Source organism: Danio rerio, chromosome 5 (assembly GCF_049306965.1).
Source record: "Danio rerio strain Tuebingen ecotype United States chromosome 5, GRCz12tu, whole genome shotgun sequence".
Classification (NCBI taxonomy): domain Eukaryota; kingdom Metazoa; phylum Chordata; class Actinopteri; order Cypriniformes; family Danionidae; genus Danio; species Danio rerio.
The window spans coordinates 55817264-55841576 of NC_133180.1; the positions used below are offsets into that span (position 1 = coordinate 55817264).

Sequence of the window (24313 nt, forward strand, 5' to 3'; positions counted from 1 at the left end):
TAATCAGTTGAATTATTTTTGCTATTCCTCCACCATTTATCTGTTTAGATACATTTTTAAAAAGACTCACCACATATTTTATTTTAATTAATCAATTAATAATTTCAAATATTTCTTTAGAAATTTTGTTTGCCCACAGAACTACATTTTCTAATTATTTCACATTGATAATTACTGCTGTCAGAGGCTTGAAATCATAAATCCGTTTTTGGTGGTGCAAAACTAAGCTCTGTTTACCTGGACATAAACACAACTCATTTGTTTACTGTGCTGTGCATACTATTTATGTGAAATCTTTGTCCTATAAACATTATATATTCCTGTACACATTTAATTGGTAATTACAGTTCGTTATAAATCAGACTAAACTACAAAAATAGACAAACTGTTATAATGTGAACATCACATTATTTTTTGATTGACAAATGTTTACATTGTTTTCGCCAATAAACATGACATTGTCCAATAAATAATCGTTGTAATCTTTTTTTAAGTAAATGTATATTTTTTAGATTTACATTTTAATGTCATATTTCATTTCGTAATTTTATACATTCTATCTGTTTATTACACCACCTTTTATCTTTTTGTATAAATGGTTTACAGTCATTTCAACTCACAAAAGACTCATAAACAACTCAACTATTTTTGCTACTCTGCCACCTTTTCTTTTTTTTCACACAAGACTCACAATGTCCAAACATATTTTATTTTAATAAATCAAAATTTCAAATATTTCTTCAGAATTTGTGTTTGCTCACAATAATACATTTTCCAATTATTTCACTTGGATAATTACTGCTCTCAGAGGTTTAAAATCATAAATCAGTTTTTGTTGGTGCAAAACCAACCTCTGTTTATCTAGACATAAAACAACTCTGCTCATTTGTTTATTGTGCATACTATTTCTGTGAAATATTACTTCTATAAACATTATATATTTCTGCATAATCCTGTATACATTTAATTGGTAATTACGGTAAACTTTATGCCAGACTAAACTACAAAAATAGACAAAAAATATTATAAAGTGAACTTTACATTATTTTTGATTGACAAATGTTTCCATTGTTTTTGCTCACAAATATCTTATAAATTCTCATTGATCTTTTTTTTTAATTAAATGTATATTTCTTACATTTACATTTTAATGTTTTATTACAGGCAGTGCAGTGGCGCAGTAGGTAGTGCCGTCGCCTAACAGGAAGAAGGTCCCTGGTTTGAGCCCCGGCAGGGTCAGTTGGCTATGTGGCGTTTCTGTGTGGAGTTTGCATGTTCTCCCTGTGTTTGCGTGGGATTCCTCTGGGTGCTCCGGTTTCCCCTAGAGTCCAAAGACATGCGGTATAGGGGAATTGTCCATAGTGCATGAGTGTGAATGAGTGTGTATGGATGTTTCCCAAAGATGGGTTGCAGCTGGAAGGGCATCTGCTGCTTAAAACATGTGCTGGATAATTTAGCGGTTCATTCCACTGTGGCGACCCCAGATTAATAAAGGGACTAACCCAAAAAGAAAATGAATGAATGAATGTTTTATTACACCACCTTTTCTCTTTTTTATATAGATGGTTTACCATCATTTCAACTCATAAAAGACTCATAAACAACTCAACTATTTTTGCTACTCCGTCACCTTTTCTTTTTTCTCACAATATCCCCAACATATTTTATTTTAATTAATCAAAGTTTCAAATATTTCCTCTGAATTTTTGTTTGCCCACAATATTACATTTTTTAATTATTTCACATTGATAATTACTGCTCTCAAAGGCTTAAAAATCATCAGTTTTTGGTAGTGCAAAACTAAGCTCTGTTTATCCAAACAAAAACATGAGACAGTGCACATTTGTTTACTGTGCATACTATTTATGTGAAATATTTGTTCTATAAACAGTGTGATGGATGATGGAAAAGAGAACCGTTTGACAAGGGCTCCTCCAAATGGCAAATAAACGCTATTACACTCAACTATAAGAAAGTATTTCTCCACCAGCACTTAAAACGAACCTGAATTTCTTACACAGTATGTCGAATGGTCACTCAGACAAGTTTGAATGAAACTGTTAAATTCTAAATATAATACTGAACAAGCTAAAATTGAAGATTGGTTAACAATTTTAGGTTTAAAATGGATTAAAAACTAAATATTTTTGTGTAATGATAAACACAGAGAGAGCGCATTTACATTTCATTACTTTTCTTCTCAGCACTCGCACAAAACAAACCCAATCACCGATCTGCATTTATAGACAGCAAAAAAAGTAACTCCTGACCCTAAATAATCAGACCTCAGCCCCCGTTTACCAGGACATCCAGCTCTAATGAGATGAAACAGTGAGCCATGCTTGTTTGGACAGCAGTTTAGGTGGGATGGCCTGCATACATTCATCAGAGCAGAGGGTGCTTTATTGGGAATTCATTAATCACTACAGACCTAATTATAAATTGATCGCATGCTCATACAAGATGAAGAGGCCTGTCGTGCATTTCTGATCAGCAGAGGAGGGCCGGCGGGGCCTAAGGATAGTAACTGACAGAGAGAGACGGTGTGATCTGCTTTGATCGGCTATCAGCAAGCGGGATGAGAATCCTCCCCTCAGCACAGCTGCCACACGCAGTCATTACAGAACAAACATCAGGAGTCCGGCCCTCGCTGGAGCGCATACTTCCCCACAAGAAACTCATTTGATCAATCTCACTACATACAGTACAATCAATGACTTTTCTAGGTCCTTCTGTTAGTCGTGTGCTGATAGAAACTTTCTATCCACAACCCTAAAGAATTGGAACAAAAAACTACTGATAATTTACTCACCCACTATGTGATGTGAGATGTTCTTTCTTTCTTTCTTTCTTTCATTAGTTGAAAGAAAATTATGATTTTTGAGGACTTAGAAAAAAACTTTACAGGGTTTTTCTGCCATTGTGGACTTCTGTGGTGCCCAGTGGTTTGAATATCCAAACTGAAATATAATAAATGCAGCGTCAGGGTGCTTTAAACAATGGCAGTCAGAAAATAAATGCCCTACAGTACATAACAAAGGGAATTATAGAATATTTACATGCATAAAAAATACATACATATTTACATATTAAGAATTTTCATTCATTCGTTTTCTTTTCGGCTTAGTCACTTTATTAATCTGGGGTCACCACTAACTGCCAACTCGTCCAGGATATGTTTTACACAGGGGATGCCCTTCCATCTGCAACCCATCTCTCGGAAACATTCATACACACTCATTCACACACATAAACTACAGACAATTTAGCCTACCCAACTTACCTATAGCACATGTCTTTGGACTGTGAGGAAAACCAGAGCACCTGGAGGAAACCCACGCCAACATGGGGAGAACATACAAACTCCACACAGAAACGCCAAACTGACCCAGCCAGTGCTCGAACCAGCGACCTCCTTGCTGTGAGGCGATTGTGCTACCCGCTGCACCACTGTGCTGCCCTACATAAAGAATACATTTATGTTCATCCCAGAGCAATTACCAGATGAGCTTCTCTGTTTAAAAAGTCAATTAAAATTTAATTAGTGAATTAAAACTGCATTAAAACTGCAATTTAGAAATTTAAAACAGATAAATCCACTATACTCAGAAAAATCCTTCATTTCTTTTCAACCTTGCAACATAAAGTATCAGTAAATGTTAATATGCTTTACAATGCAGTTTGCCACATGTATGAGTTTGACACAGTGACTCTTCTTCTTTCTTAAACATGAGAGCTGCTGATAAGGGTGAAGACATTCCTCTATGAATTCTGTTTCCAGAGATCATCAGCTTCCAGTTCCCAGAATTTTTATTGTGTTCAATATGTGGTGCAGAATTTGCCTATATGCAGCAGCACACAAATGTGTGTACACCATGTCATGATAATCATAGTAATACTTCAAATTAATTTATATATATACAATATCTGAGTAAACATTTGTATGCATGCCAGTGCGTGTGTGTGTGTGTGTGTGTGTGTGTGTGTGTTTACTAGGTGTCTGAGTGTTTCAGTATACTAAAGCTCAAAGGATGCCATTTCTTACAAATTTAAAATAAAAATATTCAAATTTATCGTCATTTATTTATTAAATTGTTTTAAGAAAATGAAATATTTTTAAAACATTTATTTGCTATTCCAACCAAAATATTGCTACATTTTTGCTTCTCAAGTTATAGCACTGTATTGTTTTGTTGTCTAAACAAAAACAAAAATGTCTGAAAACATTTTATTTTAACCAATTGTTATATTATGCTTTAAATTACTGTATACTACTTTATAATATATTACATTATATTATATTAGATTATATTATATTTGATGGTGGTACAGTAGGTAATACAGTTGCCTCACAGCTAGAAGGTCGCAGGTTCGAGCCTTGGCTGGATCAGTTGGCGTTTCTGTGTGGAGTTTGTTTTCTCCGCGTTCGCGTAGGATTCCTCCGGGAGCTCCGGTTTACCCCACAGTCCAAAGATGCGGTACAGGTGAATTGTGTAAGCTAAATTGTCCGAAGTGTAAAAGTGTGAATGAGTGTGTGCATGGATGTTTCCCAGAGATGGGTTGCAGCTGGAAGGGCATCCGCTGCGTAAAACATGTGCTGGATAAATTGGCGGATCAAGCGGCGACCCCAGATTTATAAAGGGACTAAGCCGAAAATAAAATTGAAAAATATTTTAACTTTAGTAGAAATTACAGAAATTTTCAGGACAAAACAATAAAAATCTATTTATATAATTTATATAGCTATACACAGAAACATTTCATATTTCTTGTATCTCACCTTATTTGCACTCTAAAAAAATGGTTTATTAAAAAATCACCTAACAAACAAGAAACAGCACAGCCCTTTTTAGAAAGTGTTTGTTTTTAATCGTTATAATGTAAATTGTAGAGAGTTTATATAAAAATTAAGGAAATATCTGCTGGTAATTTGTCGCCTTCTATACGCATGGTAAAATAATTCAGTCAGAATAGAATGTTTCCCAAATCATTCTAGAATTAAAATGTAGCCTATTGATTTAAAGGTTCAAATGTGATGGTTAGTAACGATTTTAATAGTATTTGCTGTAGACTAGAAAACGTTAAAATGTATTTAGTGATTCTTGTTGTTGTTGCATTGTTTATCAGGACATACTGCCATTCAATAATTATTTATTAATGCATGTCACTTACCTGTTTAAGCGAAGCAACCATAGCATTTCGAATGTTTTTAGCTCCATCTTCCAGCGATGTGTTCGCACTGGGTCCGTTTGAACAGTCACTTTGAGTCTGCACTAGATTAACGTTAGCTACAACAGTGTTATAACGCAATTTTATGAAAAAGCTTAATCTACATTTATTGTTTAGATATTTTAAATGAGCTATAGGTAAGAATTTAAATGTATGTTCGCCTTTTTGTTGCCAATATGTAAACAGGTAAACAAAACTGCACAAATGAGACTTACGTGCCGGGAAAATGACGTTTACGTGCACGCTCCCGAGAGCCAGACATTTTTTATGACGCACCACATGAATTAAAGTTTTTTATTTTTTATTATTTGTTTGTTTGTTTGGTTGGTTGTTTGTTCAATTATTTATTTTGTTGTTGTTGTTGATTTGCCTAAAATAATTAATTAAATAACACCGTGTAATCTAATGCTATTGTGTAAACATGTTTACATTTTTAAGAGAAATAAATAAGTAGCCTACATTCACGTAACATTCATCATATATATCCTTCTCTCCAGCATATAAAAGTTATTTTACTTCTAACCAAAGTCTAAAAAATAGGTTGAATTACGATACTCGTAATACTTGTGTGCACGAGCAATTTGCTGACTGCAGTTCACTTAACAGCCACAGATGTCACTAATATCAAGGGTTTCTTAATGATACAGTCTGTGATTCATAATTAATTTATTTGACTGATTAGTATCTTTAGCTTTAATGTTAAAAATGAACCATAATAATAAATATTTTCTTCTGCTTCTAATTAAGAGAAAAGAAGCTGCAAATGGAAAACTAACTAATCTCAGAAGTACAAATGTTAAACAATTCATGTTCAACTACCATATTTTATGTAACATCTAATTAATTTAACATTGAATAATTTCTCTTAAAGTGCACCATTTCCCTCTATTTAAAATAATTTGAATAAATTTTGCAAAAAGTGGTAAATGATGGGATATGCTTAGCCTCAAATACTGTTCCCAAAGTGTGGATTTGCACTGTGCACATGAAATTGAAACCAACTTTAAAGTGTATTCTCTGTTACTTACTAGATCATCAGAATATGTGTTGAACGCAACCATTTACTATCTTGTTGCTCACCAAAAAAGCAGATCAAGAGGCTTAAAAAAAAGACGGTTCTCTGTTCGCTTACAACTAAACTGACTCTTTCATCTGCAACACATTACTGGGAAACATCCAAACACACATATTTTTAGAGTTGTGGGGGAAACCGGAGCACCCAGAGGAAACTCTCGCGAACACTGGAGAACATGCAAACTCCACACAGAAATGCCAACTGACCCAGCCGAGGCTCGAACCAGCAACTTTCTTGCTGTTAGGTGATTGTGCTATACCCACTGCGCCACTGCATGTGTTTTTGTGTTATGGATTAATTCCTGGCACTGTTTTGACTCCATATTATAGGCCCTTCGTTCTCCACTGACAACAAATACCATCACACGTATCCACAAAAATAATATTTAGCCCATTGATACCTCATAATTTTTTCGATTGTTTGCTGTCACAAAATATGTAATGAAATGAAGTATCTTAAAGTATATTTAGGGTCAGTGTTAAAATTAAACCTCAATACTGTGAACCAATATTCATTCATTATCTTGTCAGCTTAGTTCCTTTATTAATCTGGGGTCGCCCTAGCGGAATGAACCGCCAACTTATCCAGCGAGTTTTTTTTACTCAGCAGATACCCATCCAGCCGCAACCAATTTCTGGGAAACATCCACACACGCATTCACACACACACACTCATACACTACGGACAATTTAGCCTACCCAATTTACCTGTAGCGCATGTCTTTGGAATGTGATGGAAACCGGAGCACCCCGAGGAAACCGGCAGGGAGAACATGCAAACTCCACACAGAAACGCCAACTGAGTCGAGGCTCGAACCAGCGACCCAGCGACCTTCTTGCTGTGATGCGACAGCACTACCTATTGCGCCACTGCCTCGCCCATGAACCAATATGTACTGTATAATTAAAATTTTTGTCTGGGCCAAACAAATCAAGAGAACCGAATCTGGAGTGTTTGAACACAGCCTTAGATTGCAGGCCTGTTGCTAGCCTGGTGAAAGGGGTGGTTCTTTTTTCTCAAAAAGAAGACCTTTTTGCAGTTATTTGCGTCATTCTCTTTTTAATTTTGAGGCTTAAATATTGCATTTTAATGACTTTTTGAAGCACTTTTTTGTTTAAATAGCTTGTCGGCTGGCCATCAGAGCCAAAATTTTTGATGAATGACTGTTTGACTGTGGGGGAAACACTGTGTTTCCCAGTGTTGGGTTGCGGCTGGAAGGGCATCTGATGCGTAAAACGCTGGATAAGTTGGCGGTTCATTCCGCTGTGGCGACCCCTGATTAATAAAAGCACTAAGCCGAAAGAAAATGAATGATTGGGACGGTTTTGGTGCTTCACACCTTTATATTGATTTTTTTTGTTTGTAAGGTGTAGGATTTAGAATAAAAGTTATTTGTAAAATGTTTTCTCTATTTAAAAACAATAAATTAGGTCAGTAGTAAAAGATGACTTAACTTTCATCAGATTGTATGTTTTCTTCCTTTGTCAGTGGGGGGTGGGTCTTTTGAACCCCCCTGGCTACAGCCTGCATTGCATTATAAATATTTAGCTTTGGAATTACATTTTAGAATTTTTCTGACCTGGTACTTGATCTTGTTAAATGTGCACTTCCTTCCTGTATGTATAGTATACATGCGAGTGGCCAAGAATGCAAGTGTTGACATTGGGTCAGGCCGTTTATTTTCCATAAGTCATTGCAGAAAGATGATGAAAAAGAAAACATTTTGCACCATAAAAAAAAAAGAAATCCAGCTAACCATTAATGGACTGCTTGCAGTCAACATGCATAAGCCAGACAGCACCTCAAATGGCTAAGCAAAGAATAATTTGTTATTTTTTAGAAAGATAAGGTTTATCACAGAGAACAATTGTTTTAGTAATATCTTTCAGAGACTCAGCATACAATTTCATTAACAAAACTGGTTACATTAATTGTTCTATTTGTTAGTAAAAAGTAAAATCTAGTAACAAATCAATCAAAATAGCGATACAATGCATTTGCTTTTAAACGCAATGTAAAAAAAAATAATTTGTTAGTTTCAAAGTTTTTTTCATAGAAATAATTTGATGTGTATACTTTGAAATACAGCAATAGGATGACATAAAAATCAAAAAAAGCAAATAAGTTTGTTGAGTTTTGTAAAGACCTACAGCAGGTCTGAACTACATTCCCATTTATGCACCAGTCATTTCCATCAGTAAACATGGGACATAAATTATTCTCTTTGGTTTTAGTGGTTTGTTTTCACATCTCACAGCACACAAATCAGACTCCGGCCCTCCTCAATCTCATCCTGCACCTTGTCGCTGGAGGTGGCGATCTCAGCCTGGGCTGAAAACATAGCACAGATGAAAGTGAGCACTGTGCCTCCTATGGCTGTGTAAAAGGCCCAGCCCAGAGAACACAAGCCCACTTTATATGCGGAAGCATCTGGACCACAGTAATCAACCACCTTCTTTGAGCCCCAGCCTGCAGGATAGAGCATCAGACCTAGGATAAGGAATAGACCTGCAAAAGGTAGAAAAAGACTGATGTAAGTACTATACAAGAACAACCATTGCAAACGAACAGAAACAGAAACATGGATGTCTAAAAATGGCGAGGCAACCTATAATTGTAAACAACAGTTTGTATGGTTTGCAGATTGTTATATGGATGTTATATGGACAGTGGGGACAGAATTAGGAGATAATTAAAGTCTTTTCTCAATAAGATCAAACACCTGGGTGGATTCCAATTGACCTTTCGATTGAAAACTATTGTTTCAGGTGTGCTGTGGACTATTTCATTTGCATACAAAAAGTTTCAATTAAATAATTTATTTATAGACAAATTCTCATGAAAATGAAATGAAAATTCTCATCACTATTTACTCGCCCTCATTTTATTATAAACCCATAAGACTTCTGTGCATTCTTCAAAACATAAATAAAGATATTATTATTAAATTGTACTGCATTGTATGAAATTTTCATCACTAGAGGGTGCATATTTACAACAAACAAAGGTATAGTTTGATGACAATTAGGGCTCTATTTTAATGATCTAGGCACAAAGTCTGAAGCACATGGCGCAAAAGCATTAAGGGCTTATCCTAATCCACTTTTGCTATTTTAAGGATGGAACAATACACTCTGCGCCCTGGCACATGGTCTAACAGGGTTGAGCTTATTTTTTTAATGAGTTATGGGCATGTTTTGAGAATAAACCAATCAGAGTCTCATCTCCTATTCCCTTTGAGAGTCAGTTGCGTCACATTTGCTATTTACTTTGTAAGTGTAAAAACTGAACGCGTCACTAGTAAAAAAAACAGTTAAACAGACCACCTGCAGCTCAAGGATAAAGAATGAGCCTCCTCTTTTCTGCCTTTAATTTTACCTTCTCTTTTGTGGATAAAGAAACGGTTTTACACACAGACATCCATTAGCCTACCTAAATAATTTAATTTGCTAAGTGCCAAGATTCAATTCAAAACTATTTCTAAATTCAGTTCTAATATTCAGCAAACTAATAAATCAGCAATAATAACGAAGTGTGGTCAAACACTGAGTGATATCCAAACACATGTCCTAAGCCTCATATGGTCCAAAACCTGACAGGTGGAGAAATCTAAGTTTGTTTTTAATAAAACTAATATAAATATGCAAATAATAAATACTAATAATAATCATTCATTTTCTTGTCGGCTTAGTCCCTTCATTAATCTGGGGTTGCCACAGCGGAATGAACCGCCAACTTATCCAGCAAGTATCCAGCCGCTACCCATCTCTGGGAAACATCCACACACACATTCACACACTACGGACAATTTAGCCTACCCAATTCACCTGTACCGCATGTCTTTGGACTGTAGGGGAAACCGGAGCACCCAGGGGAAACCCACGCGAACGCAGGTAGAACAAGCAAACTCCAAACAGAAACGCCAATCGAGCCGAGGCTTGAACCAGCGACCTTCTTGCTGTAAGGCGACAACACTACCTACTGCGCCACTGCTTCGCCCACTTCTAATAATAATAATGACATTATACAAAAGTAAGTTGTAATAAATAAACAAATCAGTAGTTTTCATATTTATGTAGAAAGTAATAATTTTTGTAATATTTTAATCCTTTAATTCTTTTTCATTTGTAAAGATATGTTTGTATTGCTGTACATCCTGCGTGTTTTAAGCAATGTGGTAGCGAGGCGCATGTGCTCTGTGTTGGACTTTAGACCAGCTTTCAGCTGCTGTCAACTGCTTTTTAATTGCTTTAGTTCCTCAAAGCAATCCGCCAACAATGCGCCTTAACACACCTCTTTTCTAGACCCAAACAGTCTTGAGTCCACAAACTGGCATGAATGCATTTGCTTTTTAAAATTAAGGTTAGATTGGTCTGAAATTAGTAACGTGCCAGGGCAAACGTCTTGCGCTTTATTGTGCCGGGTGTATAAAAGGGCCCCTATAATCATGGGAATTGTCTTAATTATATCCTACGTAACTCCTACAGATACCATGTTCATAGATGGGCTAAAGTATTCATAACTTATTATCATGGTAGTATCAAGCAGAGTAAGGCCAAAGGCTAGCGAAGACAAATGAGAATGCTGAAGCAATTGCTGAATGAGAGATGAATGCAATGCAACATAAACAGTCACAGTCAACCACTAGGGAAAGAAGCAACACTATGCTATGCTAGTTTGACAGCCTAATTGTGTAAATAAAAAAGAAAATCAAACACAGAGAGTCCCTAAAAATCCACTTGAATCAGGCCATTTAATCAGTAATACAAAACAGTAATACAAAACAGTTTTGTTCCTAATGTACTGTTAATTAAAGACAGATTATTATTATAATTGCTCAAAAATACAAACTGATTTCCACTTGCTTTCCTAAGAAAACTCAGCAACCCTTTTGATCTGATATCATCATCAGATAACATCAATTCTTTACAACATAAAAGTTTTCCCTGTAATGGCTGAGGGTGAGCCATGAGTCAAGTTTCTAGTTCAGTGTCATTTTCCACTCTTCTAATAAGCTATGTGATTACGCTTAAAATAGACACTGTATTAGCCTTAATATGTGATTTAATTATTATATTACTGTTTAAAAGGCAAGAACGCTTGCTGATTTAATCTTCATACCAAACAGAGCCGGTCACTGTGATCCCTCAATTTTATCCCGTGTTCTTGCTCTAAATAGGCAAGTGAGATCCTGTCTCTGAAGTCATGCTGAAGTCATGCTCCTGCTATTCACAAATTACTCAATCACCATGTTGTAAATCTTTCAATAAAATTATACAAGAGCTCCGTACTTTGCTTGTACCTGTTGTTGGTCTTGGTCTTCAATAAAATAAGCCACACTATTTTTATTGCACCACAATGCTTTATTGTTCTAGTGTTCCCAGACATGACTGCAAGTAGGAGCTTTATCATGACCGATCTGTTATTTCATGGTCTTTTGACTGAGAAGGTCCTGCCACAGTCAACATTACCACTTTTGTTCCTTTGAGCTGGTTTGGGAAATGGTAATGAAAGAAGATTTGGAACCCTGAGGCCAGATTCACAATGCATTCAAGTCAGCATGGAATGAAATTCACCCTAGCCTACTTCCCATACTAACTGGCCAATATATTAGGTACATCTGATCAACTGCTTGTTGATGCAGATGAATAATTATCCAATCACATTTAAGCAACTCAGTGCATTTAGGGATGCTGTTGTGGTCAAGACAACCTGCTTAAAATCTGATTGAAATCAAAATGAACAATTGTATCTGTGCACTTCATTATTTTGTAAAAAAATATATATAATTTGTCCTCATAATCTTTTATCAAATGCCCAACCTTCTATTGAATTGACTTTTCTTCATTTCTGGTCACATGGAAGGCTATTATGTTGTGTCTCATTTTTGCCCTGTTTTGTCCATTCATCAATCTTCCTTCATTTTGTTAGCGGCACCCATCTACCAATGATGCAAGCGGTTCGCAAAGGATGAGATCGTAAACCAGACTTAATTATTTTCTCTCATTTTAGGACCATTTCACTTCAGTCACAATATAGGACAATCTTAACTTCCATTTCATGGTGACTTTAAGTTAAAACTGAGCATCAGAACGGGAAAGAAAAGTAATTTTTGTGACTTTGACCATAGCATAGTTGTTTGTGCCAAACAGGCTAGTCTGAGTATTTCAGAAACTTCTGATTCGCTGGCATTATCATACACAATCATATTTAAAATTTACAAAGAATAGTCAGAATGAATGGCTCATTAAAGCCACAGTTTGCAGAAGAGCATCACTAAACACTCAAAATATACAACCTTGAAGCAGATAAGCTACAGCAGCAGGAGAAGATAACAATGTTGACACTCCTGTCAGGTAATAACAGCAAACTGAGGCTATAATTCACACTAGCTCAACAAAATGGACAATAAAAGACTTGTCTGGTGAGTCTCTATTTCTGCGGCAACATTTGGATCCACCTTGTCTTTTATCAACTGCTCAGGCTGGTTGTTCTTGTAGAAAAGTATATATAAAATTTTCTTGTCAAGCTTTTCAACCCCCAATTTGGAGATTCGCATCATGTATAATAATACAAATCTGTAGAAGCTGTTTGATTCTGTCATGTCATGGGCCAAAATTTATAAAGCAGGGGGAACAAAGTCTGTTCCTGGAGACGTATCTTCCTGCAGATTTCAGTTCCTGGATCAGGATCAAACAGGGTCGGAAGCTGTGTTTCTATCCAAAGATTTATTCAAAAAACTGTAATACTGCATAAAACACTTGCAAACAAAGCACCATTTCCATTCAATCAGATCATCACTTACTGATAAACTGGGATTAAATTTCATTCATTTTTCTTTGGCTGAGTCCCTTTATTCTTCAGAGGTCGCCATAGCGGGATGAACCACCAACTTAATCAGCATATGTTTTACACATGCAAGTGCCCTTCCAGCTGCAACTTAGCATCGGGAAACATCCATACACATTCAAACACTACAGCCAATTTAGTTTATTCAATTCACCTATAGCACATGTGTTTGAAATATGAGGGAACCTGGAACACCCACACAAACACGTGGAGAACATGGAAACTACACTGAAAAAAGAGTGCACAACTGTGTATATTCAAAGATGATTGCTTGGATTTACTCGATTTTTTTAACGTTAAGTGGTTGTAAACAATTTATTTGTGTTGAATTTAAACAAACAAATTAAATTTTAATAATGTTCTACTTAATTTGTTTGTTTAAATTCAACACAAATAAATTGTTTACAACCACTTAACGTAAAAAAATCGAGTAAATCCAAGGAATCATCTTTGAATATTTTTTTCAGTGAACACACAGAAATGCCAACTGGCCCAGTCGGGATTCGAACCAGCGACCTTCTTGCTGTGAGGTGACAGTGCTAACAACTGAGCCACCTTTGCGCCAGATTAAAAAAAAAAAAAAAAGTTATTTGCTGCGACAATGAGGACCTTTTTTCTCATATAATAAATTACCTTTGCCCCAGACAAAGCTGACATGCAATGAACGTGCAGGCTCTTGGAGGCCCAAGACATTTCACACAACAAAATGTTTTTCATGTTTAAAAAAAAAAAAAAAAACATTAGTTTTTTTTTTAACTTTATGTCTTATCTTACCTTTAAGTCCATCTTCTAATATTGATCAAAGCAGGGAAAATCTTTCACAATTTCTGTTTTAAAACCTTTAAACTAACTTCATTTTTTAAATTTGTTTATTAGAAGATATTTTTTTCTTTTACCTGCTTGAATTAGTGGAGCTGACCTGAATAGATCAGGCTTCAACAGTCATAGACATTTACAGTAGCTGTTTATTCTTGTCTATTGGAAGAAATGCGCCAATAGCCTTTTTAGTACAGAGTAGCGCTCCTTTGAAATGAATATGGGACCAAGGTGCAGTGCTGTGTATATCCACCTTTTTGATCTAAATGGTACATAAGGTTGTTATATTTAATAATTTAGGGTGGACAGTATGCACATTGAGGTGCAAACATTGTTATATTATCAGAAACTCTTATAAGTACTTCAAAAACTCGACGTTACTTTAATTAGCAGACAATAATACACATTTCTTGCACCGCAGCATCTTGTAGTCATATTTAATTAACATTTTCACTGGTTTTATTCAACAAAACTAGCATAAGCCTAGTATTTAGTGCAATTTGGTGCTACTTTGCCTTCTGGTCAATGCAGTAAGTGACTGTATTATCATCAATAAACTGACTAGCACAAAAAAAAAAAAAACGAATCTTCCCTTTAAAATGTTATGATTTAAGCTTTGTTTTCTTTGTCAGCTCATTAATACACCCATACGCTGCGCAAACGTCCACCATCTTCTGATTGGCGTTAGTCTTGACTAGTGCGGTTGACATTTGTCCTGGGAACACTGTACAAATGTGGCGGCACTATTGACGCATACTCAGGGTCCGTATGCGATATCTAGTGTATATATCTATGTTCAACTGTGACATTTGAATCAAAGTGAACTGAATGGGTTTTAATTACTGTAAAGTAGGACTACACCAGCTTTCTAACACTACTCTCCTGCCTGCCTGTTTTGCTGGAATGAACACAAAGGAATAAGTTTTGAAAAAAATAAAAACTTGTAACCATACTTTGATAGTATTTGTTTTTTCCCCTAATATGGAAGTGGTTACCGGTTTCCTCATGTATTTTTTAGTGTTCAACAGAATAAAGAAAGTTTAGAACCACATGAGGGTCGGTTTTCATTTTTAAGGGTGAGCTTTCCATTTAACAAAGTTTTATACACGTTTGCGAGAATTTGAGACACGGAAATAACATTTCCATAATGGCCGTAATATTTAGACTGTCTTTTCTGTAATAAGATGATGAGGGTGTTGAAGTTCATAATTAGATAGCGTGGTCTTTGAGGTCACCAGAGGAATGTCAAACTCTTGAAGCTGTGAGCTCAGAGCAATCTGGGGGGAGCTTCAGTGTCTCTCTTACACACACACTCCCTAATTTTCTGTGTTTAGTTGATTGTGGGTGAAAGCTAAAGATGACCACCAACCGCCACCACAAAGAGTCTGAGAAAGTAGAGCAACAGTAGACTTTCCCATCTTACCTGCTATTCCCTGAAGAAGGCCACACACATTGAATATGCTCTTCTTCAAGATACTCTGGAAGCACATGCTGAAAACTGAAAGGATGCCCACTACGGAAAGGAGGAAGATTCCGATGACTAGAAATATAACAGTTGCTTGCCAGAAGCCACTAGCTATTTCCATGAAGTCTGTGGCGTAGGGCCCACACTGGACCACCTTCTGCTGTGCCACCTTGAGGCAGCGGTTATAAATACCCAGGGTGCGCTGGTCACTGCGGTGGGAAGCGGTCACGGTGAAGTTTAATTCAGATCCTTCTGAATATCCCACGAGCCATTCAGCGCTCATGAATGCCACCAGCTCAGCAAATGCCACCACAATACTCATCAAGGTCCATAACATGGAGCGGCATGTGACTATGACGTGACACATTGTGAAGAACCTTGATGCAGGCACTTGAGGGGAATCGGCTTCTTCTGTGTTGAGGTCAAGTGGCACTTCAGTGAAGGTCCATTGGTTTTATCATAACAGCTGAATCAGATTTCTTCAAATTGCACCACAGAAGAACTCCTGATCTCTTGGCACGTCCTGAAAGTATCCATGTGCTGACCAAACCTATGATAAGAGAAAAGAAACATTTTTTTATGAGGAAGTTTTAATCAATAGCATAGATCTACATGTAGGTTGTCTGCTGAGAATCAGCAAGCTAACCTCTGTACAAAGAACAAGACAGTGGCTGCATCCAAAATTGTCTACTACTCAGTAGGTCCTGCATTTGAATTTAGCGTACTTCTTGACCGTTAGAGAAGAACGCTCTATACAATATAAAAGTTAGTAGTATAAATGGATCTCGGAAGTACTACATCCACCATTTTGTCATGATCATGTGATCTACCCGCGTCAGTTGCATCACTTCATTCTTATTCATGAATTCTCTCACGAGGCATCATGGGATAGCGAAGCATGCATTGGATACTCACTTCAGAATCTTACCAGAGGCAGTAAGGCATACTTCTTCTCTTCTTACATACTGTGAATTCAGACCTACTACTCGGCTCCCATGCTGTTTTTAGCGTACTATATAGTATGGAAGTATGTGATTTCAGTTGCAGCCAATTAGATTTTGAGCAGGTTTTTGAATTTACACACCTTTGTGTAAAATGTTTAAATGGCAACAGTGTAGTCAAAAATAGAAACGTTTTTCCCTTGTGTTTTTAAAACGTGTCACATATATAAGGCGTAACTTCCACTCGGGACACTTGATCCTAATTGTGTTTTCAAAATCCACCACACTTTTTAGGATTTTTACAACACAGGCTCATTCTGAAAACTTAGTCCAGAAATCAGGTAAGATAAAAACAGAATCCAAAAAATAAAATTAACGAGTGAACAACAGGGTGAGAATGTGGTAAAAATCAGACAACGGCTTTTCTTTTTCTGGACGACTTTTGTAAACTGTCGGTTGAGTTTAGCGAAGTACTTCGCGGTCTCCAGAAACGTCCACGGGACTGCGCTTTCAGAATGAGCCTCGGTTGGATTTTTAGCCACGTGTCATTATCGCCATAGAAAATGGCAGAACACAGAAAGATTGTGCATTCCTGCTCTGAAAATAACTTTTTAAAAAGTTCTAATGAACAGGTAATATGGTTGAAACAATTGTTTCAAACTGAGATGAAATGGCAAGCAGCATCAGATGAATGCAATGTCGACATGGAAAAAAAAAAAAAAGAAGTTGGAAATTCAGTATATTAGCTCAGTTTAGTGTAATCGCATTTTCTGTCAGACAGAATATGCCTCCACTGTTGATGCTAGTCTATTCATTCATTCATTTTCCTTCGGTTTAGTCTCTATTTCAGAGGTAGCCATTCTACAATGAAATACAAGTATTCCAGCATATGTTTTACGCAGTGGATGCCCTTCCAGCCACAACCCAGCACTGGTAAAACACCCCCACACACCCTCATTCACACTTATACACTACAGACAATTTAATTATTTAATTAAAGTATAGCGCATGTGTTTGGACGATGGGGAAAACCGAAACCCTCTGAGAAAACCCACGCCAACACTTGGGGTACATGCAAACTCCACACAGAAATGACAACTAAACCAGCCAGGACTCAAACCAGAGACCTTCTTGCTGTGAGACGACAGTGCTAACCACTCGCCACTGTGTCGCCTTTTGCTAGTCTAATGTTTATAAATTTGTAATTAACAAAAGGAATGTATTTTTTTCATTAACTAAAGATGGCTGATGTTTATACATGAAAGATGAATAATACAATAATAATCAACATTTTCATATAATTTGTTTACATGATAATTTGTTTACATGACAACACACAACAATTCAACACACACAGTTCTTAAAAGTTTATGTCATCCTCTTTTTTGTACAATTTTAAGTTAGTTTTAAATTTAATGTGTTTAAATCTGATTATTTCTGCCTTGCACTTTGCATCACCACAGTACACAGGCCAGGTAATTGCAGTTATTTATATTAACAAAATATCCCCCTCATTTTGACACCCCCACTCACCCCCAAACTTTTCGATTAAAGTTAAAGCCTTGCATATACATGACCACAAACCATTTTTTCCCCACATATCTGTTTTGGGCTTTTTAAACACTTCACCTCTGTATCTTTAAGATCAAACTTCATTTTAAATAAAAATGGACAAACCATCAAGAAAAACATCATGAAGAAAATGAAACAATCGCTGTGGTATAAGAGATCATACAAAAACTGCACAGATTCATGCAAATTAGCTACCAATTCACCAAAATTAACAATAACCAGTTACTGTTCCATGAGACAAATAAATTCCATGAGATTAACATGCACAAATTCATATACATGACCCACCAATTCTATATGATAGTATGATATTGTGTTGGCTGAGTTATTTTCACATTCAATGAAATTACAGAAATCACTTTTCACAAATAATTTTTCCTTTTTTTAATGATTATTGTTTTGTGAGTACTTAAAATACAGTCAGTTTGCTCGATTCGAGTCATAAATCTACTAATTGCTGATCTGTCTGGATTGTTGTGTTTAAGTTTTGTTAATATAATACAGTGGGGGAAATAGGTATTCAACACGTCATGTTTTTCCTGAGAATAACATTTCTAAATGAGCTGTTGACATGGAATTGAACCAGATTTTGGTAAGAACCCAAACAATACAAACATAAAAATAAAACAAAAACAAAAAAATTTGAAAACTTGTAATGTGTAATAACAATGGAATGCCACAAGGAGAATGTACTAAACTACTGAAATGTAATTAATACTTTATATAAAAGTCTTTTTTTGGTGATGGAAGCTTAGATGCCTCTCATATGGAGAATGAAATCACATGCATTGTTCAGGTGTGAGTTTTTCACAGACTTCAACAGAGTGTCAAAATCTTGATGGTCTCTTTATCAAATCTGATCTTAATTTTGTATTTTCTATTGGATTCAAGTCAGGTGACTGGCCGAGCCATTCTACAGCTTGATTTTCTTTCTTTGAAATAATTTGAGAGTTTCCTTGTCTTTGTTTTGGATTATTGTCTTGTCGAAATGTCCACTCTCGTTTCATCTTCATCATTCTGGTAATGTAGATGTTGGACTGAAGCAGCTAATATTAATTTACAATGATGAAGGGCAGAGGGTTGCTGAATAACTAGTTGTGGGTAGCACAATAGCCTCACAGCAAGAAGGTTGCTGGTTCGAGCCCCAGCTGGGTCAGCTGGCCTTTCTATGTGGAGTTTTTATGTTCTCCCCGTGTTCACGTGGGTTGTCTGCAGGTGCTCCGGTTTACCCCACAAGTCCAAAAACATGCACTATGGGTGAATTCGGTAAGCTAAATTTGCAGTGGTGTACAAGTGTGAATGAGGGTGCATGGGTGTTTCTAAGGGATGGGTTGCAGCTGGAAGGGCATCTGCTGCGTAAAACATATGCTGGATAAGTTGGTGGTTCATTCCGCTGTGGCAACCCTTGATTAATGTATAGACTAAGCCAAAAATAAAATGAATGAATATGGATTTATTTGGTTGTTACCATCATCCAGTGAATATTTCAAGTCAACAGCATTTTTTTTTTTTTTGTGTGAAAAAGAAAACGGTGACATTTTGAATACTCATTTCAGTCAGAGTCAGATTACAAGTCAAGTACAAGTTTACAGGTTTGAAAAGGCAATGCATACCTAAAATATTTAAGATTAGCAAGACAAGACATTGAAAAAGAAAGTAAGAGGATAATGCTGCAAGCTAAACAAATCTTTCTGAGGTCTGTGTTATGACAAGTCCTTATACTGTGATACCGCAAGATTGTGTAAGTAAAAAATGTCTGTTTGTACAGGCAAGTGAGCTGGTAACGAAACAAATTCTAAATCCCAATGCAATCCTAATATAAACACAAGAAAGGGGTGACGTTACAGATTGAACAAATCCTAGTTTAAGTAAACTGAGGCTGAGAACATGATGGCAAGTAAGGGTATCTTAAAACCCTCAATGACAGCGCTGGGAAAACAGGTGATATACGAATTTATAGAATGATTGAGTTCAGTGTTACGTCAGGCCAGAGCCTTTATCAGTTAACACTAAACTGACAGGTTACCAGAGCAATATGTCATGTCGTTGTGTCTTATAGGAAATCTATATGGGTGAAAAGTAACTAGCCAATATTTAATGGCCATACAGCAGAACTTTGCCATAGCACAATGTTGATAGTACAGGAATTATCCAGGAAAGGCAGTATTAAAGTGTGAACTTTAATTTTAATGCCTATACAGTTACTTTTCATAGGTTATGCATTGGAAGTGTTTTCCATGTGCAGCTATTTTGTTTTAGTCCTTCAGAATAATTATTTGCTCATGAAGCTCCATTGTGAGCTGTGACAGATTGTTTACCTGAATGGCCAGAATGTTTCAGACCTAAGAAACACAAAGAATGAGCTCACGCTTAATTTAATCACACCACATGATTTCTCCAAAAAAGGAGGCAGCAAACTAAAAGGGAAAGTGCCATGGATTCTTAAGGGGGCTGAAGAATGTCAGAGGCTGCTGCTGTGAGATGAGGACACAAAGGGCTGTCCTGCTGGGGAATTAAAATGCTACTGAAAAGGGATGAGGAGACTCTCTACTTTTGAATGAAGACTGAACCCCTAGAAACGGTTGGTGACAGACTTTCAATGGCGTTTAAGTGGTCAAACAGTACCTCCAAAACAGTTTAAACGCTGACAGGAATACTTCAGTCAGTGTAGTCTTGGAATGTGCTACAACATGATAAGGATTGTCCAAAAGTGCTCATTAACCAAACTTAAAGGTCAAAAACAGTGTTGGGGAAAGCTACTTTTAAGTAACTTTTTTTTTATTGTAATACATTACAATATTGTGTTACTCTCATAAAGAAAGTAGTTACTTTGTTAATTAGCACTTACTCCTGCTTTTAACATGGGGACAGGAGAGCTAAGTCAACAAAAGCTCAACTATGTCTGTCAGCTCCTCAATCTTACTTGAAATGTCAAGGTGATAGAGCGAAGTCAACATAGCTCAACTATGTCTGTCAGCTCCTCAATCGTACTTGAAATGTCAAGGTGATAGAGCGTTTTCTGTAGCAGCTCCAAGGAATGACCATCCAGTGTCCTCAAGAACATCCCCTACCCTAGTTAGAAATGTTAAAAATCCATTTATTTTCTTTAACTTTTAATTATGTGGTCTAAATTGTAACTATTTAAAAAGTAATCTGATTATGTAACTCACATTGTTTGTAATTAATTACTTCCAACACTTTAGAAATCAGTACATTCTGTAACTACATGTAACAAGTTACTGGCTTTACTGAAAGATTGTCATATTTTGGTACAGGATAGCACTCAGATTTTAAGCTAGTCCACCCAACTCAAAACCAATTTAGAGTGAGTCTGTATAAATAAAAAAAGAAAATCCTGTATAGGTAGAAATTATGTAAAAGTATGATCATGATGTAATAAGATTATAGTGAACAAGACCTTGGATGCAGTTTCTATTGGTTGAGCCTCCTGTTTTCAAATGATGTTAGAAAACACCACAACATCATCATCGGTATGCAATTGGATCCCAAACGTATTATAGCTGTAACAAGTAGTTTAAGCAAAACCTCGTCAAAAAGTTTATACTGTGTGTATGTGCTTGGCATTGTTTGATCTCTGAAATAGGTATGCATGTTAAATTGTGCTAGTTGAAACTTCTTCAACAACAAAAAAAACACAAAACTTTTTATGTATGTTGCTTGAAAGACCAACACATTTTCAAGCCAAGTAACATTAAATGGGTTTGCCTTTAGATTGTGCAAAAAAAACAAACAAACATAGGCTCATTTTGAAAACGTAGCCTTAAATAAATTTCTGTAGATTGCAAATTATGTAGCCAGAGCTACGTATGGCTGTATTTCGCACTTAAAACAAATGCTACCGTGCGGTATGATGTCGCTTCTTTTCTCACTTACCAGCTGACCACTTACCACCGTATGGACGGCTTTCCCAATGTTACCAGTTTGTCTTGTAGCTCGACATGTATGTGGTAAAAATCAGGCGAGGGCTTTTCTTTTCTAGATTGCTTTTCAAAACACTGCGGTTGGGTTTAGGGCAGTGGGTGTACAGGTCAATCAGTGCTTTTTAAAACACTATTGGTTGGGTTTAGGGAAGGGGGAGGATGGGGGGATCAGTCGGCTGCTCAATCAGTAAATCAGTCAGTCGACAGCGGCCTCAGGTGGATTTATGTGAGAACAGCAGGAGCAAATGCCACTCGCGAGAGAAATTTGAGATCTAAAAAAAGCGTACACAGTAGCCTCTGGTGGATTTGATCTTGATACATATTGTATATAACTTTCGCATTCACATTTTAAATTACATTTTTGTTTAGTGTCGTAATTTTTTTGAATGATGTATCATTTTATGACCAAAGTTCTGTTTAGCTGCTTAACATCAACAGTGTCAATCAACAAAAGTAGCGTGACACTGTAATATTCATTATTACCTCCTCAATCATTTCCTCATTTTTTTACACTGGAATGGTTAAAAGTGTCTAATAATGTAAATGTATATATGTAAAAAACAACAACTGTATAACCATGTTAAATATTACAAAGGGAAAGAAACCTCTCATAGTAATTTATCCTTAATGCATGCAAAACATTATAATACTAGTGTGCATATCTCTAAAGCATGCTTCCATTGTACTCTTTACTGTAGTTAGATGTTTTTAGCAGATCTTCTTCAGTAGTCTACCAGTTTCTAAAGTTATTTTCAAGATGATGTTTTCCAAGCAGAGTCTGATAACAGTTACAATATGTTTACCAAAGTCCTTCAAAATTCAGAGAACCTATTTAAAAGACAAACCAAGGAAGTGAGCTCATCTGGATCTCTATTTTCTTGTTCTGGTCTTCTGAGTGCGGTAAATTGTCTCATCCCACCATAGGAAAAAAAAGTGAATGTCTCTTTTTTCAGCGTGATTTTCGACGATATGAAAACCTAAAATCTACTCGCATGTGTGAAGCAGAGATAATAAACCGCAAGAAACAGTAAACGTTATATTCTTACCTTAACGGTGTTGAATCGGCTGGCTGTTCGCTGATCAGTCTTTAATTTCCTGATCTGGCGAAGCGGATCTTTTCTGTTCTGACGCTACACAACACGAGCCAGAAGGGAAGATCCGAGGAAGAAACACTCAGTTTCACATTCAGAGCTCTGGAATACATAGAAAAAACATACAGAAATACGTACAGTACGTTATCGATTACAGATCACAATCTATGTTTGACGCTGTTCACGCAATCATCTCAATTCCAGCCCACTTTAGCTCCTTTCCCATTGTTTCTTCATCACCGCCTCCTTTTGCTCCAGCCCCTCGGCAAGTTACTATGACCCGGAATCCTACATAGCTTATGCAGCTCAAGAGGACAACCGTCTAAGCATGAGACAGATGAACTGTCTTTTTCCCTTTGATGCTTGGCAGGAGAATTTGATTACATTTTATTAGTTCGAGATATTCTCTTTAAAGGTTATTTCCATGGCACATTTTCATTACACAAAAAGTTCTTTATAGTGAAACAAAGTTATTAAATAATGATAATAGGTTATCATCATATGAGTAAAAGTTAATGATAGGTCATTGTTAAAGACGTTCTTCACAGTAAGCGGAAAAAATAAATATTTACTACAAGGTTCATTGCATTTAGGGATCCAGAAATATTTTCTTAATATTTGCCCCTGGGCTAAAGCTTCTTGTTTCCTCCTTCTTGTTTAGCTGATTTTGGATCAGCTATCAGAAAAATTAAATGAATAAATAAATAAATAAATATGTATATATATATATATATATATATATATATATATATATATATATATATATATATATATATATATATATATATATATATATATATATATATATATATAGTTTGTTTGTTTTATTTATATTTATATATTTATATGGATTATTCAAACTATTCAATAAAGATCTTATGTTCTCAAATGATATACTTTTCTGTTCACACAAACATCACATTTTAAGATCTTAAGTCTTGTTGTTTTCTTGCTGGCTGTGCAATATTTGAAAATGTTTTTATCATGGACATGAAAATCCTGAGTTCCTGACATCATTTTATACTTGTTTCATAATTGTTAATAATTGCACATTAAGTATTGACGTTTGTGAATTTTATATTTGAATGTGTCTGAATTGTTGATGTTGCAGTTTTACTATCACACATGACAAAAATGAATATAGTATTGACATCATTTAAAATGCAGTAAATCTTTAAACATTTCTTTGTCTTCCAAAAAGCCAGTTATTAAATTAAAAAGTTTTACATTTAGTCAAATTGTCCTATGGAATGACTTAATTAAGTTTAGACCTAATTAATATGATGTAGAATTAAGTTTAGTTGTCCTTTACAATCATTTAAAATGTGCAAAAA

At 35.9% G+C, this 24313-nt stretch overlaps 2 protein-coding genes across 6 annotated transcripts in view; both read right to left on the reverse strand.

Annotated features, from left to right (window-relative positions):
• The window catches only part of otpb (orthopedia homeobox b), a 116608-nt gene extending 111105 nt beyond the window's left edge, over nt 1-5503 (reverse strand). Inside the window, exons 1-4 of one of the 3 annotated variants that reach the window (XM_073949777.1) lie at nt 5445-5503; nt 5173-5288; nt 3284-3460; nt 2813-2960 (exon numbers count right to left, since the gene is read on the reverse strand). The gene's annotated coding sequence lies outside the window, so the exon portion shown is untranslated. Of the gene's footprint in view, nt 1-2812; nt 2961-3283; nt 3461-5172 lie in introns of all 3 variants that reach the window. The other 2 variants (XM_073949778.1, XM_073949779.1) reach the window with 2 other exon arrangements.
• A 2463-nt stretch (nt 5504-7966) lies between these two features.
• Nucleotides 7967-23269, reverse strand: lhfpl2b (LHFPL tetraspan subfamily member 2b). 3 transcript variants are annotated; one of them, XM_021476148.3, is made up of 4 exons: nt 23189-23269; nt 22935-23081; nt 15393-15984; nt 7967-8812 (listed from the first exon to the last, which is right to left on the reverse strand). In XM_021476148.3, exons 3-4 carry the CDS (start codon nt 15799-15801, stop codon nt 8556-8558), a joined length of 666 nt encoding a protein of 221 aa, XP_021331823.1. In that variant the 5' UTR covers nt 15802-15984; nt 22935-23081; nt 23189-23269; the 3' UTR covers nt 7967-8555.
• Nucleotides 23270-24313: the final 1044 nt, after the last annotated feature.